Source organism: Desmodus rotundus, chromosome 4 (assembly GCF_022682495.2).
Source record: "Desmodus rotundus isolate HL8 chromosome 4, HLdesRot8A.1, whole genome shotgun sequence".
Lineage (NCBI taxonomy): Eukaryota > Metazoa > Chordata > Mammalia > Chiroptera > Phyllostomidae > Desmodus > Desmodus rotundus.
The window spans coordinates 22,284,154-22,302,185 of NC_071390.1; the positions used below are offsets into that span (position 1 = coordinate 22,284,154).

Consider the following 18,032-nt stretch of genomic DNA (forward strand, 5'->3'; position numbering starts at 1 on the left):
TTGATGGTTGGTAAAATTCTCCAGTGAAACTCTCTAGGCCTAGGGATCTATTTTTGGGAGAGCTTTTTAATTACAAATTTCATTTCTTTAATAGTTAGAGAACTATTTGTTATCTATTTAATTTTGACCGAGTTTTAGTAGTTTGTAGTTTTTAAGGAGTTGACCCTTTTTTTCCTAAATTGTCAAATTTATGAATGTAAAGTTGTTTTTGTAGTATTACTTTATTATCCTCTTAATGGCTGCAGGATCTGTTGTAATATTCTGTTTCATCCCTGATCTTTTTAAAACATTTTTAAATTAAGTTTATTGAGGTGACATTAGTTAATAAAATTGCATAGGTTTCAAATGCACATTTCTGTAATATATCATCTGTATACTGCATTGTGTGTTCACCACCCGAAGTCAAATCTCTTTTTGTCACCATATATTTGACCCCTTTGACCCTTTACCACCGCCCACCCCCCCTCACACATTCTCTTTTCCCTCTCCTAACCACCATACTATTTTCTGTGTCTATGAGTCTTTGTTTGTCTTTTAAAATTTTTTTAAATTGATTTTAGAGAGAAAGCAGGAGGGGGAGAGAGAGAGAGGCTGAGAGAAAGAGCGAGACATCATTTTGTCGATCCACTTATTTGTGCATTCATGGGTTTCGTCTTGTGTGTGCCCTGCCTGGGGATCAGACCCTCAACCTTGGCGTATTGGGGCGTGTTGGGATGATGCTCTAACCAACTGAGCTACACGCCAGCGTGTTTGTCTTGTTTGTTCATTTGTTGCTTTTGGTTTTACATCCCACACGTGAGTGAAATCGTATGGTTCTTTACTTTTTTTCACCTGCCTTGTTTTGCTAAGCATGGTATTCCCCAGATCCATTCTTTTTTTTTTTTAATTTTTTTAATTTTTATTGTTATTCAATTACAGTTGTATGCCTTTTCTCCCCATCCCTCCACCCCACCCCAGCTGAACCCACCTCCCTCCCCCACCTCACCCTCCCCTTTGGTTTTGTCCATGTGTCCTTTATAGTAGTTCCTGTAATCCCCTCTTCCCACTGTCCCCCCCCCCCCCCGGCTATTGTTAGATTGTTCTTAACTTCAATGTCTCTGGTTATATTTTGTTTGCTTTTTTCTTCTATTCCAGATCCATTCTTGTTGCAAATGGTAGCATTTCATCTTTTCTTATGACTCAGTAGTATTCCACTGTGCATATGTACCACGTCTTCTCCCTCCGATATCTGTCTAAGGAGACTTTGGTGGTTTTCACATCTTGGCCACTGTGAATGATGCTGCAGTGAAAATGGGGGTACATGTATCTTTACAAATAAACGTTGTTAAGTTTTGGGGGTTACTGGGTCATATGGTAACTCTATTCTTAATTTTTTGAGGAATCTCCATACTGTTTTCTGTAGTGGCTGTACCAGTTTATATTCCCACCAACAGTGAATGAGGGTTCCTTCTGTCCACAGCCTCTCCAACACTTGCCATTACCTGCCTTATTGATAACAGCCACTCTAACCGGTGGGAGGTGGTATCTCACTGTAGTTTTGATTTGCATTTCCGTAATAGCTAGTGAGGTTGAACATCTTTGCATATATCTCTTGACCATTTGTATGTCTTCTTGGGAAAAGTGCCTGCTCAGGTCCTCTGCTCATTTTTAAATTGGATTGATTGGGTTTTTGTTGTTGAGTTGTATGAATTCTTTATATATTTTGGATATTAACCCCTTATCAGAGGTATTGTTAGCAAATATCTTCTCGCATTCAGTTAGTTGCCTTTTTGTTTGTTGACAGTTTTCTTTTGCTCTATAGAAGCTTTTGAGTTTAATATAGTCTCATTCATTTATTTTTGCTTTTACTTCCCTTGCTTTTGAGGTCAAATTCATAAAATCCTGCATAAGACCAAGGTCCATACAGTCTATGTTTTCTTCTATGTAATTTATTGCTTCAGGTCTTATATTTAGGGTTTTGATCCATGGTGTATGGTTACAAATGGCAGTCTGGCTTCTTCTTTTGCATGTGACTTTCCGATTTTCCCAGCACCATTTATTGGAGAGGGTTTTTTCCCCTTCACTGTATATTTGTGGTTTTTTCATCAAAAATTATTTGCCTACATACATGTGGGTTTATTTCTTAGTTCTCAGTTCTGCCCCATTGGTCTCTGTGTCTGTGTCGTGGCCAGTACCACTCTGTTTTGATTATTGTTGCTTTATAGTATAATTTGAAGTCTGGGATCAGAGAGGACTGATCTTGATGACTTGTGTCTTCTCTCTTTGTCAGTTTTTATAGAGATTTATCAACTTTGTTTTTCTTTTTTGAAGAAATAGCTTTTTGTTTCATTTTTTTCTATAGTTTTTCAATTTTCAATCGCTTACCTTTTTTTCCCCTTTGCAAGTGCTAATCCCTTTTTCCCTTCACAGGTTCCCACTCCATCTACAAGGCCAAGGATTTTCACACCTCAGTCATCACCAGTGATGCCCTTGGCACTGTCTCATCCTGGCCCGTATCAAGGCTCCAGAATGCAGAATATCAGAGACTACAGGGCCCCTGAGCCCCAGGTAGCCCAGCCGTTAACCCTGGGCCCTGGGGTAAGGCCTGGTAAGTGAGTGAGTGATCCGTCTAGGCAGAACAGAGAGGAAGACGATTAGCATGGCCAGCATGGATTTGGGAGGAGGTGTGCATATTTAGTGGGAGGAGCTTGGAATTTGAAGTCAGAATTCCCAGTACTATCACTTGCTGGCTTTATACCTCTGGGCAATATACTGTTTCTTTTGAAAAGTAAGAGTAGAGTAGTTGTTATGTTGGTTATTTCAACCCCACAGCATTGTTTTGAGAGTCAAATAAGGGACATAGTTAAAAGTACTTTGTATGTGGTAGATCTCCATACACAGGTATTAATTCATTGTTTATTATTGTTATTGTTGTTATTATTGTTTTTACAAATTATTATTGCTGCCTACTCCCCCCTCATATGCTTTGAGTCTCTCCCAAATTGAAATTTGGTAACAAATGATTTGTTTCTGTTCCACTTCAGCTTTACCTCAGCCACAGCTGTTAAGAGGGCAAAGGGCACAAGCTCCTAACCCCGTGGGATTCCCTGGAACATGGCCTCTTCCTGGGCCCCCTCCACCCATGGCACCCTCCGGAATCATGCAGCCTGGCTCTGCCTCCCTGCCTGAGGCTGCTCAACTGCTCCCTTTCCTTCCTACGAGACCACCAGGCCTCGGCCCTGTGAGCTCCCAGCCACCAGCCCCTCCTGTCAGCTTCCCAGCAGCACACCTTCCGTGGGGGCCAGGTGCTCCGTGCTCTAGCACCATCCAAACCACTGGCACCTTGACCCCTCAGCCAGGTCAGTCTTCTTTCCATGGCTTTCCTTTTCTCGGTCATTGTCTGCCTCTCCTCCCCTCCCCAATACCACCTTGAGAGTCTCTTCCTCAAGCCAATGAACTGGGGCCCCTTCAGCTGGAGAATGTCAACTGAGAGTATGACTGGTCTTCAGAGGGAGGTGTGGTAGCCTCCAGCTAAAATAATTTTGATGGCCGTCAGACTAAGAATTTCCAATGTTCCTGACCATGCCCCTAAATACTTGTATCTTTGTATTATACAGGACCTCAAGATCCCTTGAAAAATGCTCCAGCTCCCAGGGCAAACCTCCAGAGGAGACAGGTCATTGCACCTCCCCACCCACCCCTGCGTACATTTACCGACCACCCACACTCTAGTTCCTTAGAGAATTCAGCCCCGTCCTTCCCATTCTCAGGCAAGCATTCTGCCCTCTCTTTTCACACTCACTCTTCACCCCTCCACCCTTCCTCTTTCCTTCTTACATATACAGGGTGGGGCAAAAATAGGTTTGCAGTTGTGGGTATGCAAAACACAATTCCTGTGTTATCATTTATTAATTATTGCATTATTTTCCTTACGAACAACTGTAAACCTACTTCTGCCCCACCTTGTATACACCAGTCTTCCAACTTCCTGGTTTCCTACTCACTATTCTGTCCCCTGCTCACTCATAATTTCTGCCATTCTCCCAAACCAGGGCCTGGGAAGTCTCTCAGCTTAATCACATGTGCCTCTCTTTGTCTGTCTTTAGCTTCCAGAGACATTTATGTCCCCAGCACCAATTACTGCTCCAGTTATGAGCCTCACTTCAGAGCCACAAGGGATCCTTTCTTCACAGCCCCCCGTCCCCGGTGTGGGTCATGCTCCCCCTGGAGCACCAGGAGAACTTGGCCCGCAGGTGACAATGTGTTCCCTTCCCCTTGGAAACCTTCCAGCCCTCCTTGGGTATCGAAGAGCAGGGGGCTTGGTAGATGGGCCTCATCCCTAAAGGTGGAGTCAGACTATGAGCTGGGGAATAGAGAGAGGCAGACACCAAACGTCCTTACTAGAGAGGGTGCCCCTCCCCAACTCTGTTATGCTCTAGCGAGAACAGTGTGATGCCGAGTCACCGAGCACTAGTCCTTAGGGGAGCTTTGAGAAGGACAGCGTGCCTATCTGTCCTGTCTCTCCACTTGTTCCTCAGCAACAGCCGCCAGAGAAGATGGACAGGAAGGACCTGCCCCCAGAGCATCAATCCTTGAAAACCAGCTTTGAGGCCCTTCTGCAGCGCTGCTCCCAGTCTGCCACTGACTTAGTAAGTCTGAACCTTCGCTGTGATGCCCGCCTCACACGCTTAGCTGGTTCCAGGACCCCTTAGCTCTGGGCCAGTTCTTTGTGTGACTGCTTTCTCACTGTCCCTTGACATGTTGTCTGCATCTTACGCTTATTTGATGTCTGTGCAGGGCAAGGGAGGGGGTGAACTTGTCTGGTCTGAAGTCCAGCTCCTTGGTAGCAGGACTCAGCAGCATGGAGGCTTAACACTTGGAAAGGCCGCAGGGAATGCTGGAAGGAGTATCAAGCCAGGAGCAGGGAGACTTGCTATTCACTCACTGGCCGTGGCAGCTTGAGCAAGACGCTTACCATCTTCGGGCCTCGAATTCCTCCTCCAAAATGAAAGAAGCAGCCTTAAGCCATTCTAGCTCCAATCTACTGTGATCCTTTATAATCCTGGGTAGTGTTAGGCTTAGGGCAGAATCAGAATCCATTTGCCTCCCTGCAGAAGACCAGACGGAAGCTGGATGAGGCAGCCCAACGTCTCGAGTGTCTGTATGAGAAGCTCTGCGAGGGGACAGTAAGTACGCTCAGTGGTTCTCCTCTGCCCCTTGCCCTTCCACCATCACCCATGGCCAAAGGGAACTCAAGTGTCCCCTCCCCTTGGGTCTCACCAACCTGGGTTCCCCACAAAATACATCCACCTTCCCTGGACGGGGCTCCAGACCTAAGTCCTCCCTTATCCTTTCCATGATGCTGGGGTAGGGGCTGGTTTGGGCTTACTAACCTAAGGGCCAATCCCTCCACAGCTCTCGCCTCATGTCTTGGCTGGGCTCCACGAGGTTGCCCGATGCGTGGACGCAGGAAGCTTTGAGCAGGGCCTTGCAGTGCACGCCCAGGTGGTGGGCTGCAGCCGCTTCAGCGAGGTCTCCAGCTTTATGCCTGTTCTGAAGGCCGTTCTCACCATTGCTCATAAGCTGCACGTCTAAGCCAGGCAGCCTCTTGTACCAGGAGGTCACTTCTATTGTTACTTAACTCTTCTCCCTGCAGAAAAGGGAATTTCAGAAAGGATTCTTTGTTTTTCCCAGCCCTCTTTCTTGCTGCTGGGTATATGATGCTGTAGGCTTGGCTCCGAACCAGCAGAGTGCCTGCTTTCTACCCCTGTGTGCCTGGCCTTCTAGGGCCTGCCCCAGGGTTGCTCAGCCCTGAGGCAGAGCACAGAGCCAAATCCGCACTTCCCCTAATGCTGACGCTGACAAGACCTGGGGCAGGGTATCTTCTCCCTCAGAGATATTCTGTTTAAGTGGCTTCTAAGAGGGTGAGCAGGAGCCAAGTCTACCTCTGCAATACCCATCTTTTAGGTCTTTCGTTTTTCTCCTTCTGTGGGTTATGGGCCTGATTCTACCTTCTACTCGCCTCTGACTTCATATTTCCAGCTCCGTATTTCTCTGAGCCCCACAGGCTAGAGTAGAGTTGGCTGTTCATCCTTTGAACAAGTCATGAACCTGAGGGATGGGTGCTAAGCATAACCAGGAGAGGGAACTTTGGCTCTTGTCAGGAGGAAGATCTTATCGGCCAGCATTATTAAGAGTGGGCGAGGTTAGGTGGAAGGTAGAAGGGGTGCACTGCCTTTTGCTGGGAGCTGTCTTAGCCTATGAGATAGGAGCAGAGGGACCACTGCCTATGGGGAACAGCCCCTGACCTGACCTGTCTGAGCCCTGTTCTAAGTCAGGAATCCAAGGCCCTAGGTCATTCATTCTGTGAGCATAAGCCCAGCTCTGGAATAGGTACCATATTAACAAAAGATTCTCTTTTAGCACTGCTGCTCAAAGGTTGGAGGCTCTTGTCTCCCTCAGCCCCTACATGTCTCAAGGCTGCCTCCTCTGGTTGCACCTTCAGGGTTGGATGCTGCATTTGAAGCACTGATGTACTTAATGTGCAATAAAGCTGTTGATTTGGTTTCCTCAGTCCTCTCCTGATAATTGTCTCCTGGGTCCTATTTTGCTCTTAACCTCTCTTCCTAATCTTTGTTCTTGTTTCCTGTACCCCAGTAAAGCAGGGGAGAGGCTTGGGGACAGATGAGGAGTGAAGGAAGTTGAAGAAAGGAGGGTGTCACTGCAATAGACTCTCCTTGCAGCATTCGTGGCCACTGCTGTGTGTGTCCATCCGTGCCTGACAGTCAGCTCCAGGGTTTTCCCCACACCACTTCAGGGCTGAGCTCAGCAGCACAAAGGGGCTGGGTGTGAAGCCAGGGGGTGCTATCTCTAATCCTGTTGTAGATCCCATCATGTCTGCGGGGCTGGATGTGTGTGTTTGAGAGAAAGGGATTGTCAGGCAGTATTTGTTTGTAAAGCCACTTGCTCTTCAGATAATACTTGCACTAACTTCTATTGATGAAGCAGTGTGAGCCCCAGCAAAGTCCTTTCCCAAAGTGTCTTTGAAGCCAAGAGCCCATTGAAGGGAAGAAAGGCCGGGAGAGGGGATTAGTTTGTTCAGCAGCTGTGAATTTCAGTGGGAGGTTGATGAACTCCGAAGTCTTTGTTTAAGTTAAAGGGGGGGAGAAAAAAGCCGCTGTTGGAGCGAGAGCCCCACTTGGGGCCCTGAACTAACACAAGGAGGAGTCTGAGCTGCAGGGAGCTGTGTACTGACTGCGAAGACTTTTCCCAAACACTTTCGGAAAAGGTGTTGTAAGGAGAGAAGGGGGCGGGGAGGGGGATTAGCATGTGAAATGAAGTTTTCATTGACTCCGGTGGGGGTAGAAGGCTATTTTAAAGGCATTTTGTTCTCTTATTTTCTCTTCTTGAGCTCTTTAGAGATATTGTTTTGCTAAGGCAGGCTTTCTTCCCCCTTCTTTCCAGTCTGTGGATTGCCTCTATGGGAGCCAACATAAATATTTCTCCTCCAGGAATGTGGGTTAATTAAAAGGAAATGAATGACTGGAAGCATCCAATCCAGACCCACAATAGGCGAGCGCCCTGCCCTGCCCTCCCCTCCCAGCAGCACCAGCACCACCGGCACCGAGCACGACCCTGCCTCTGTTTTTGCCCTGACCTGCCGTAGGGCCAGTTGAGGCTGGGATTCTTTTCAAGAAAAGAAAGCCCCACTTGTGTGCAGGCTTATAGGCCAGGGACAGGAAGGAGACAGTGTTTTGTACCCCCCACCCCCAGTGTCCTTGTCATTTCTCAGGACCTCCCTCTGCTTCTGTCCTCCTATGGAGCACACAAGAGGAGGGAACAGCCTGGGTTTCACTGTGCACCCCCTAGTAACTTACTAGTTGGTGGAATGAGCTGGACATCTTTCTCAGCATCAGTTTATAAAACAAAAGTTTTGAGTAGCTGACCTGAAGGTGTCTTCCCAAGCAGCCGTTCTGGAGTCGTCAATGTTTGTGAAGGGGAACACAGCCCCAGTGACTGAATCTGACAGAGAACCTAGACCCGTGAACGCAGGGAGGGCAGTGTGGTGTTCGCCACTCTGTTTCCTTCCACTCCAGTGTTTGCTGAATGGACAAATAGCGGGGGGAAAGGCAGTACAACCTAAGGTAGCTCAGTAATGTTTTCTTTATAGAACTCAGATGAATCTGGTGTCAGTCATATCCATTTGGGAAGGGAAAGCAACCTGTGAGGAGCTTCCTGGCAGTGTGACAGGTTTCGAGTACTGGCCTGGAGTTATCAGATATGAAACAGAAAAGTTCTCCTATGCTGAGAGACCCCCCCCCCCCCGAGAATGCAGCTTTTCTTTACAACATTGTACTTTTTTATATTTCTAAATGCCTTGCCAGGTTTTCTTACTGTACATTGTCAAATAATTCTGCTAAGTGGGACAGCCAGGTTGGTATATGCAGCTGCTTGAGGAGGGAGGAAGGGCAAGTTGGGAGACTCAAGAGGCCCAGATCAAAGCTGAAGGGAAAAGCAAGGCCTTTTGCTGATAGAGCTGGAAGCAAAGCACTAGGAGACCCTGAAGGGCAGTGTGTCCTCTGTAAGGAAGGAAGGGAAACCTCTCTCCTCAGTAAGTGTTAGGAGGACCAGGCCGCTGTCTCCATTTGGACCATGGGAACCCTTGCACTCTCACGAGGTGGGCCCTAGAGCCTTGGCCCTGGTTAATTTGAGCCACACCTCCTCTGTGCTTTCTCCTGCTCTGGGAGAAGTGGGATGAGGTTGTCTAGCATCTGACCAGTTCTGCTGCTGAAGAGCAGACCCAGGGCAGGCCTAGGGAAAGAGATGGCTGGGAAGCTCTTTGGGCTGCAGAGTGTATGTCAGGGATTGGCTCTTCCCTTCCCAGAGTCCTCTTTCATAAACAAGCCCCCACTCTACTGTTCTCTGAGATGAGAACCAGGAGACTCAGGCACCACAGCAGCAAACTCTTTACTACAGAGTGAACATGTTAGTGGAAGATTTATGTGGCTGATTTAGTAATCCTTGGCAGATTAGCCTCAGGCCAGAATAACTACTTAGGGACTAAGTCTTAGGCCATCAGGGAAGTGAGACTTAGGGAGAATGGTATTCTGGCAAGGTGGGAGAGAGGGGAGGGCCCACAGGTTGTATTTTCCGCCCGCTTTCCCTATGTCCCCAAGAAAAAGTTCAATACCGGTGTGTGTGGGGGGTGGGGGGAGTGTGAGGCACATATCACAGTGACTGCAATAAATTAAAAATTGAAGCTACTGAACTTCCTATTTAGCAACAGTTTCATTACAGGAAGTTTACTTATTGAAGGAAAGTATCCAAGGCCCTGAATCCTGACTGTTTGAGAACCAGGTTAGTGAAAAGGAAGGGTCCCAGCTCCTCCTGCCTTATGACCTGCCTTTAGAGGTGCAAACCAGGGTCCAAATGGGAAACCGCCTTTATTGAGCTCAGTCCTGGCTCAGAGGAACATGGACACTGTAGGGGAGAGGAGGTAAATATAGTTGCTAGGAGGAAATAGGTTAGGGACAGGGTAGGGTTACTTTAATGAGTAAGAAATGACTGGCAATCTGAGCTTACACAGTCTCTAGACATTGTGGGTATGTGTCTGATCACCTTGGGTGACTGTCTGGGAAGGTCGTTGGCTCACTGGTAAAGTCCATCAGAGACGGTGATGAGAAGCACCCTTGGTTTTCAGCAAGGCAGCACTCCAGGGTTCCCACTTTCCCCATCTTCAACCTCTGGGAGCCAGCCCCCAAAGGCATGCTTTTCCCTGGGTCAGTTTTCTCACAGTTTCTCTTTGGGGAAAGGGGGAAGGGAGAAGGGGAGAGAAGGCATTAGAGGTTCCTGGGAAGTCCGAGCCTACGGCGAGGAATCAGAAGCACAGGAGCGGCTCTGCAGAAGGAAGATGCATCCGTGAGAGACGTGGCAGCAGAAAATGGGGGCTGAGGAGGGGAGGGCGGTAAGAAAATGGGCAAAAGAGAAAAGCCACGGCTTTACCCAGGCGGGCCCTATATATTTGAGAAGGGGTCTTCCTGTTCCTAAGACTCCATCGGCTAGGTCCGGCGTTAGGTAACTAGGAAGGGGTGGAGGAACGCCTATTCTCATCCTCGTCCGAAGGGGATCAATAGCCCAAAAATCTCAGTTCTCACGTGCTGAGTGTGGCTGTGAGATGATTCAGACAGCTCCAGGAGAGTGCAGCAGAATTGGGGAAACAGGTTGGAAAGTGACAAGCTCCGAAGATTGCATCCTCTCAGGATCCCTGGGCTTGTGAGTGCGGGATCCGCGTTCCCTAGGTTCCTCTATTACTGGGGTCTCTAAAGGAAGCCAAGGACAAAGGGGAAAGGAGCGGGGAGAGGAGACCCTTAGGGTTTTCTCGAGGATTTGTGCGCCGCGCCCCCCCGTGGCCGCTCCGCGCGGCTACAGAAGTACTTGGTGACTCGCCGGCGGCACTGCTCGCAGCGGACAGCGCAGCACCAGTGGAACTTGCAGTTGCAGCTTGACACGGTCTCGGCGCGGCGCTCCTCCACCGCTAGCCCGCAATCCCCGCAGAGCCGGCGGCAGCTGCGACGCTCCCAGCGGCCCAGGGCCCGCCCGCGCCGCAGGCACTCTCGGCCTTCCGTGCCCAGCAGGCCTAGAGTTTTGTTCTCCAGGCAGTAATCTGGGGAGTCCTCCAAATGCACCAGCTCCCTCGTGGAGATGGAGCGAAAGGTGTCGGCGATGGCGCCGCGGCCGGCCGCGCTGTTGCCAGCACCTTGCAGCAGGTCCACCTTGAGAGCTGCGTGGTACTTCTCCTTCAGGTGCGCGCCCACCTCGCGGAACTCAGGCAGCTGCAGCCAGCAAGTCTGCGTGGTGCAGCTGCCAGACACGCCGTGGCACTTACAGGTGCGTTTCATGGTGCCCTTCACCGCCTAGGGAGAAAAGTGAGTGAACCAGGGGTTAAGCGCTTGGGGAGTCTCTTCTGCCTCTGGCGTCTAGGCGTCTCCAAGTCTACATCGCTTTAGTACATCGTTTTTCCAAACTTAAATGAAGAGTTGTCCTCACCCAGGGGTGGTAGTAGATGGAGCGAGCTGTCCAACCCCAAGGGGCTGTAGGACTCACCTTGCGGCCGGCCTCGTTATTGTGCAGGTTCATGGCTGCCCGGGCATCCTGTCCCGTCTCCAGGGCATCCACGAACTGTTTGGATATTGCCTCTCCAAAGCCCACGTTGTCACTACAGCCTCCCCACAGCCAGCCTTGACCCCCTGGAAAAGTGCAGGTGAAGGAAAGGTCGTTGAGCAGGCGGCGCAGAGCCTCCTAGACAGCTGTTTCTAATTGGGTTTGGGGGATCTGAGATGGGGAAAGATTAAAGTTAGGTGTGTGTCCTGTCTCCAGATTAGTTTCAGCCTAGATTTGTTTTTGCCACTTTTACGCGCCCACGTCCAGCCAATCCCTTGCTCAGGCCGTCATGACGTAACTAGTTGCCGAGTGGATTCTTTACAAGGTGCAGGTGCGCCCCTCTATACAAGGAGTTTCAGGCCTTTGGTCGGAGTGTGCTTGTCCCGCCAGCGACGGACTTCCGGAAGGGACAAAATGGCCCGCAAAAAAGGTGAGGGAAGCGTGAGCATTGAGAGGGAGAGAGAGGAGCAATTGAAATAATACGGAAAAACTAAGTTGGAAGTTGAGTCGGAGGGCACCTAGGATTAGGGAGGACAATGGAGGTGAAGAGTGGAAAGGAGACAGAGGTGGGCAACATGGAAGGACGCCCCCCATATGTTTGACAGAGCGACTGGATTGAATCCACAGGGAATGTTTTTCCTTTAAAGTAAGAAAAACAATAGGCGAAGGAGGACCCACACTACATTTAACCTGGTTTCACAAGGTAGGGTCAGCTCGAACCGGTTCGCCCTGATTTTCCTCAACTTTATAACAGTACAACTCTTCTTTGCCCCAACCCAGCTACCCACCAAGCTTTTCATTGTTTAAGTGAACTTTCCTGGCCTGCCCTATGCACCCCCAGTATCACCACTCACCCAGCTGCCCGTTGCGGGAGTCATCACAGCCACAGTTGTCAAAATCCCCAAGGCTGCAGTTTCTGGTCAGAGTGTACATGACGCCCGCAGAACTGATGGCATGTACAAATGCTGTCTCCCGATTAGCTGGCGGGAACCAAAAATCGGGCGAGTTAGAGGGGGGAGTTGCCACCCAAAGAAATAGTAGTCATGCTGCCTCTCTTTAATGCAACCATTATCCTCTCTGTCCTATATTTCCCCACCTTTATAATGGACCTTACTCTCTTCCAGGGTCTACTCCGGCCCTGGTCTCAGCCCTTCTTTTCTCTCCTGCCATCTTTTCAAGTCATACACTTTATGATTAGGTGGCTGGATTTTTGTTGATGTGCCTGGTTGTAAAGGATGTAGGTGGGAAAGAGCCTGAGGTAGAAATGGGGGAGGAGATGAATCTGAAGGCCAGATTATCGAGAACCCATCCCCTAAGAGGCGTGCGCCAACTAGTTCTGAAAAGACCCTCTGACTGCAGCTCTTTTATTTACTGGCATGGCCACTCTGTCTTCTCCATGGGAATCTGGTTTCCGAGCCTGTCCCCCCTTGCCTTGTACCTCGCTGCTGAGCCTGCTGAAGGAAGGGGCTAAGTGGAGTGAGGAATTATGACCCCTACCTACCTCCCGATGTTATTTATATTGTGAGGAAGCCTTTAGCCAGCTGGGAGGCCAAAGATGATATAGGACAAGGGGTGTGGCAGGGTCCATTTTGGGGGCAGTGGAGGTGTTGGGGGAGAAAGGAAAAAGCTCTCTAGGTAGGAAAGAGGAGCTGGAGATGGAACAGAGAAGATCCCCGTGAGGGAGATGACCTGAGAATAAAGACCATGTGAGGAATTAGGGTGCAGAGGAGCAAGGGGCCGTCCCTGGAGAGTGGGGCTCTAACCTGTGGCCAGGGGGTCCAGGGAGCTGTGGCCGAGGCTTTCCTTACCGCTGCGAAGGCCGCCGTGGCTGGACAGCTGCAGGGCTCTCTCAGGGCAGTTCCAGCGGTCCCAGGCGAACTGGTATTTGCATTCTTCAATACCGCTCTGAGCGCCAGCCGCCACGCTGCTGGAGTAGATCAGGTAGGCCTGCAAGGACCCAGGGGTCAGAACTCAGGCTCACAGCAGCTGGGCTGGGGAGACATTTGCCTTGAAGTGGCTAAGCCCCTCTCTTCCTGCCCCCCAAAATAATGACAGTGTAAGCACTTTAAACATGTTGTCTCATTTAACATCACAAATAATCTTGTGGAGTAGAAACTATTTTATAAATTAGGAACCTGAGGCTCAGAGAGGTGCAGTAAAGCAATCAGCCCAAGGTCTTCGCAGACAGAAAATAGTAGAAGTAGGAATGAAATTCGGTTTTGTCCGACACTAGACCTGTCTTTATTCACTCTACTATTCTGCCTCTCCAAAGTGATCCCAGATTACATAATGCATGAATTTGTCAGATGTTCTCATCCCATTACGATCTCAGAAAATAACATTTTGGAACTGGAAATGTCCTTAGAGATAATGCAGTATAATGCCAGCATTTCAAAAGTAGGAAACTGCATCCCATCACTGCGCCGAGAAGGTTTTGTGACCGCAGCCTGACGCTGAGAGGCCGTCGGCTTTTCCAGCTCTGGGAATTCTGGCTAGAAATTCACAATCAATACTCCGGAGTTCTTGTCTTGGCTCTGAGGCTAATTCGCTGTGTGGTTTGGGGTGTGTCACTAACTCCCTCTATGCACGGTTTTTCTGTCTGTAGTAGATACAATGAAAGATGTGGATGTAATGAAAAGAAATTGGCATGTAATCAAGATGCTAAGATTAGGGAAATCCAAACAAATTGGAGGAAGTTTTTTCTTACCTTCGGACCAGTCATCAGGAAATTGTTCACTGACCTGGAAGAGAGAAAAACCACAGAGCACAATGGAGATGCACCAACTCATTTCTGCTGCCAAGAATTGTAAGGATCACTTTGGAAGATAGAATTTATAGGAAGAAAGGAAAAATGTGTTTGCCAAGGAAAAATTGTGCAACTTACTTTGATAAAAAGAAAGAGTATGTACAAAAGGAATTAGTATTATGCTTCCTTTGGGTTTTTAAAATTTCAAATACCAAGAATGTTGGGAGTAGTGTTTGGTCGTTGTCTTACCATGGTTAGGAAGAAAGCCAGCACTAACTCACTACGGTGTACCAGACGCTGGGCTCTCTGTATTTTACATGTTGATCTTGTTAAATCCTTGGCTGTCTGTATTTTACGTATTGATCTTGTTAAATCCTTCCTATCATGGGCATCACTATCCCTATTTTTCAAATAGAGAATCTGAGGCTCAAAAAGTATGTAAGGTCACCCAGTTAATATGTGATTGAACAGGATTTGAATCCAGGTCACCCAGTTGATATGTGATTGAACAGGATTTGAATCCAGGTCTGACTCTCCTGGGCTTTGAGAAGGATACTTCTCTAATCAGAAAGAGCTCAACAGTAGACTCTCTTTCTAGGGGTTGAGTCAGAATTAAATTCCAAAAACAAATGATCTGACTCTGGAAAATAGTTTGGCTGCTCCTTTCAAAACTTAAAATGGACTTGTCCTATGACTTAGCCGTTCCACACTTGGGCGGTCACCCCTGAAAAATGAAGACTTATTTTTACTCAGGATCTTGTACTTAGATGCTCTTAGCAACTTTAGTCATAATAACACAAGATTTGAAACTGTCTAAATGTCCTTCAACGTGTGAGTGGTTAAAATAACAGTGGTGCAGCCACACCGCGGCGTACTACTCGGCAGTGAAAAGGAGTGAACCACTGATACACGTGACGACGTGAATGAACCTCAGAGAAGTTACACTGGGTGGTCAAAGCCAGTCTCAAAAGGACATATACTGCGTGATTGCACTTACGTAGCAATCGTGAAGTACATAATAATGGAGCTGGAGAATAGATTCGTGGTTTCCGGGGGTTAGGCCTGAGGGAGGGGTGTGGCTATAAAGGGATAACACCACAGTCTCGTGATGCTAGAGTTAAGTGTCTTAACTGTGGTGTGGTTACGTGAAGCTTTCCATGTGGCAAAACTGCACTGAGCTACACACACTCATACACACACCTGAGTGTATGTAAAACTGGTGATCTGAATAAACTATAAATATTATACTATCATTGGTTAACCCTGGGAGGGGGCTCCTGTGAGACTTCCCTGCATATGCCTTTGCAAGCTTCTGCCAGTCTATAATTATATAAAAATAAAAAAATCATTGCATACGTATGTAATCTGGAGTGCCAGAGATTTGGCAAATGGACTTCAGGATGGGCATTTGAAAATTAACCCAAATACTGATATATTACCAATTATTATCTTTCCTTTCCCACTATAATGGAAAAAAGTAACATGGGAATCGTTATGCATTGTTCCATGAAAGCTAGCATACCCTGTGGTCGTGAAGGCCAAGAAGATGCTGGCCATCGTCAGAAAGCAGGCTGGAGACTGAAGAGACTGAGAAAGGTCAGTTTCCTGTCAGAGCTCCAAAGAGCTTGGCTGACGCTCTTCGTACAAAACACCTAAAATGTGGTTAGTTTTTGAAAGACAGTATTATAAACTGGGAGGCTGCCATGTGAGAGAAGATGAAAAAGATTTGGAAGGAAATGTAATAGAATTTTAGAAAATCATAAAAGACTACATAGTGTAGCAAAACTAAAGCCCACTTTTTAAAGCTTGGCAGGGAAAATTAAGTTGACTGAAGAGTACTACTCTCTTGAGGGTGGTAGTACCAGCAAAGAACAATAATGCTTTCAAAACAATTTAAATGAATTCACAATTGCTAAAGCCATTATGGGTTTGCAGATAAATTTCTGATCCTGAAAGACTAGCACCAGAGGAGTCGGCCAGGCCCTTTGCTTCGGAGAAGGGTGCCTGACTTGCTCTGCCTCAGGAGGGCGTTCTGTATGTTAGTAATGACTTTCAAAGACCCTTGGGCGTTACCAGGCAAGACGGAGGCTAGTTCCCATTCCCCAGGGCAGGTGGTATCAGGAAAGAAAGCAAAACAAAAAAAACAGAAATCAAGTGGCAAAGGAGAAAACTTTGCCATGAGCCTGGGTGAAAAAACTTCCTGTGAGAGGGTACTCGGTTAGAATCACAGGGAGTGTTGGGCAGAATGCTAGAGGATTCTTCTTTCCTCAAAGGCCCTACAATATGTAAAGATTTGCATGACGTGCTGGTCTGGTTCAATTGATTAACCAGTCAGATTTAATTGAGCACCTGCCATAAGGTATGGCTGTTAGCCTTATTTGGACAACATTCTTGAAAACTGACTTCTGTTGGTAACACCTGAGTCACTTACAGACATATTTGAACCACTGTATAGTCAGTCTGCAGCTAAATTAACCTTCTTGAAAGCCTAATGCTGATATCATCCTCATGAAGAATCTTCGTTCTCCAACCCTGGCACTCAAAGCATTCCATAATCTGACCATACATACCTTTCCTGCCTCATTCCCCATGAAATATACCTACTTGTCCAATCCTCTAGTCAGACCGGACCAGTTGCTGTTCCGGACACCCATACATGTACGCCTCTATGCCTTTGATTGTGCTGCCCTCATATATTGCCTAGTCTTAGTATTTGGTGCTAGGACAAGGAGATATCCACATGCAAAACTGGACCCATACCTCACACCGTATATAAAAATTAAGTCAAAAATAGATAGTAGACCTAACTGTAGGAGCTAAAACAATACAACTCTTAGAAGAAAATATAGGTATTAAGTTTTCATGATCTGGGGTCAGGCAATGTTTTTTGTAAATATGATGCCCAAACCACAAGTAACCAAAGAAAACAATGATAAACTGGACTTCGTCAAAATTAAAAACTTTTGTGCTTCAAAAGGCACCAAAAGAGAAAGTAAAAAAGACAGCCCACGGAATGGGAGACAATATTTCAAGTCGTATATCTGGTTAGGCACTTACTTTCAGAATATATAACGAGCACTTACAGCTCAAATAAAAACGGCCAAAGGATATGAATAGGCGTTTCTTCAAAGAAGATAAACAAATGGCCAACAAGTTCATGCATGATATAATGTTAAAAATCATTAGTCCTCAGGGAAATCCAACAAGAATTCACACCCACTAAGCTAAAACAAAAAAGACAATAATAGTTCTTGGGGAAAAATCAGAACCTTCCTACATTGCTGGTGTGATTGTGAAAGGGTGCAGCTACTTTGAAGAATAGTCTGGCAGTTCCTCAAAGGGTTAAGCACGGAGTTACCACATGACCCAGTAATGCCACTCCAAGTATGTACTCAAGAGAATTAAAAACACATGTGCAACAAAAACTTGTACATGAATATTCATAGCAACATTATTCAAATAGCTCCAGATAAAAATGAGCAAAGTGTCTATCAACTGATGAAAAGATGAATAAAATATATCTATACAACCGAATATTATTTGGCCACAAAAAAGAATGAAGTACCAATACATGCTACAACATAGATGAACCTTGAAAACATCATTCTCTCCCTGGCTGGTGTGGCTCAGTGGATTGGGCGCTGGCTTGTGAACTGAAGAGCTGCCGGTTCGATTTCCCATCAGGGCATGTGCCTGGGTTGCAGGCCACGTCCCCAGTTGCGGGGGACACACGAGAGGCAACCACACATTGATATTTCTCTCCCTCTCTTTCTCCCTCCCTTTCTCTAATAAAATCTTTTTTAAAAAGAAAATATCATTCTCAATGAAAGAAACCAGACAAAAAAGTCATAAATTGTATGGTTCTATTTACTTAAAAAATGCCCAGAACAGGCAATTCTATACAAACTGAAAGTAGATCAGCAACACCAGGGACTGCAGGGAGGGGGATGAGAAGTGACTCCTCACGGACGAGGGGTTTCCCTTTAGGGTGATGGTGATGTTCTAAAATTGAGAGTGGTGAGAGTTGCACAAATTTGTGAATATATTAAACCACATTGATTTGTACACTTTAAAAGGGTGAATTTTATAGTGTGTTAATTATATCTCAGTAGAGCCACTATGTTAAAACCCTACATATTAAGTAAGT

At 47.0% G+C, this 18,032-nt stretch overlaps 2 protein-coding genes across 12 annotated transcripts in view; one reads left to right on the forward strand and one right to left on the reverse strand.

Annotated features, from left to right (window-relative positions):
* Positions 1-6,546, forward strand: part of SEC31B (SEC31 homolog B, COPII coat complex component) — a 33,796-nt gene extending 27,250 nt beyond the window's left edge. For 10 of the 11 annotated variants that reach the window (XM_053922851.1, XM_024555740.3, XM_024555741.3 and 7 more), the window contains 7 exons: positions 2,410-2,587; positions 3,024-3,338; positions 3,597-3,655; positions 4,086-4,232; positions 4,518-4,628; positions 5,094-5,165; positions 5,395-6,546. In XM_053922851.1, the coding sequence (XP_053778826.1) occupies positions 2,410-2,587; positions 3,024-3,338; positions 3,597-3,655; positions 4,086-4,232; positions 4,518-4,628; positions 5,094-5,165; positions 5,395-5,574 (1,062 nt within the window). In that variant the 3' untranslated portion in view covers positions 5,575-6,546. The remainder of the gene's footprint in view (positions 1-2,409; positions 2,588-3,023; positions 3,339-3,596; positions 3,656-4,085; positions 4,233-4,517; positions 4,629-5,093; positions 5,166-5,394) is intronic. The other variant, XM_053922852.1, reaches the window with a different exon arrangement.
* A 3,212-nt stretch (positions 6,547-9,758) lies between these two features.
* Positions 9,759-15,442, reverse strand: WNT8B (Wnt family member 8B). Its single transcript, XM_053922711.1, has 6 exons — positions 15,408-15,442; positions 13,847-13,880; positions 12,948-13,086; positions 11,994-12,119; positions 11,083-11,225; positions 9,759-10,892 (listed from the first exon to the last, which is right to left on the reverse strand). The coding sequence occupies exons 1-6, from the start codon at positions 15,440-15,442 to the stop codon at positions 10,347-10,349; spliced, it is 1,023 nt and encodes a 340-aa protein (XP_053778686.1). The 3' UTR covers positions 9,759-10,346.
* Positions 15,443-18,032: the final 2,590 nt, after the last annotated feature.

What these genes read in the sequence shown, in the direction of transcription:
- WNT8B (XM_053922711.1), bottom strand. Translation starts at nt 15,442, where the DNA reads ATGGCCAGCATCTTCTTGGCCTTCACGACCACAGG. An exon ending in TCCTGATGACTGGTCCGAAG is followed by an intron (nt 13,087 to 13,846) that starts GTAAGAAAAAAC and finishes GGGTCCTTGCAG; the next exon opens with GCCTACCTGATCTACTCCAG. An exon ending in ATAACGAGGCCGGCCGCAAG is followed by an intron (nt 10,893 to 11,082) that starts GTGAGTCCTACA and finishes TTTTCTCCCTAG; the next exon opens with GCGGTGAAGGGCACCATGAA.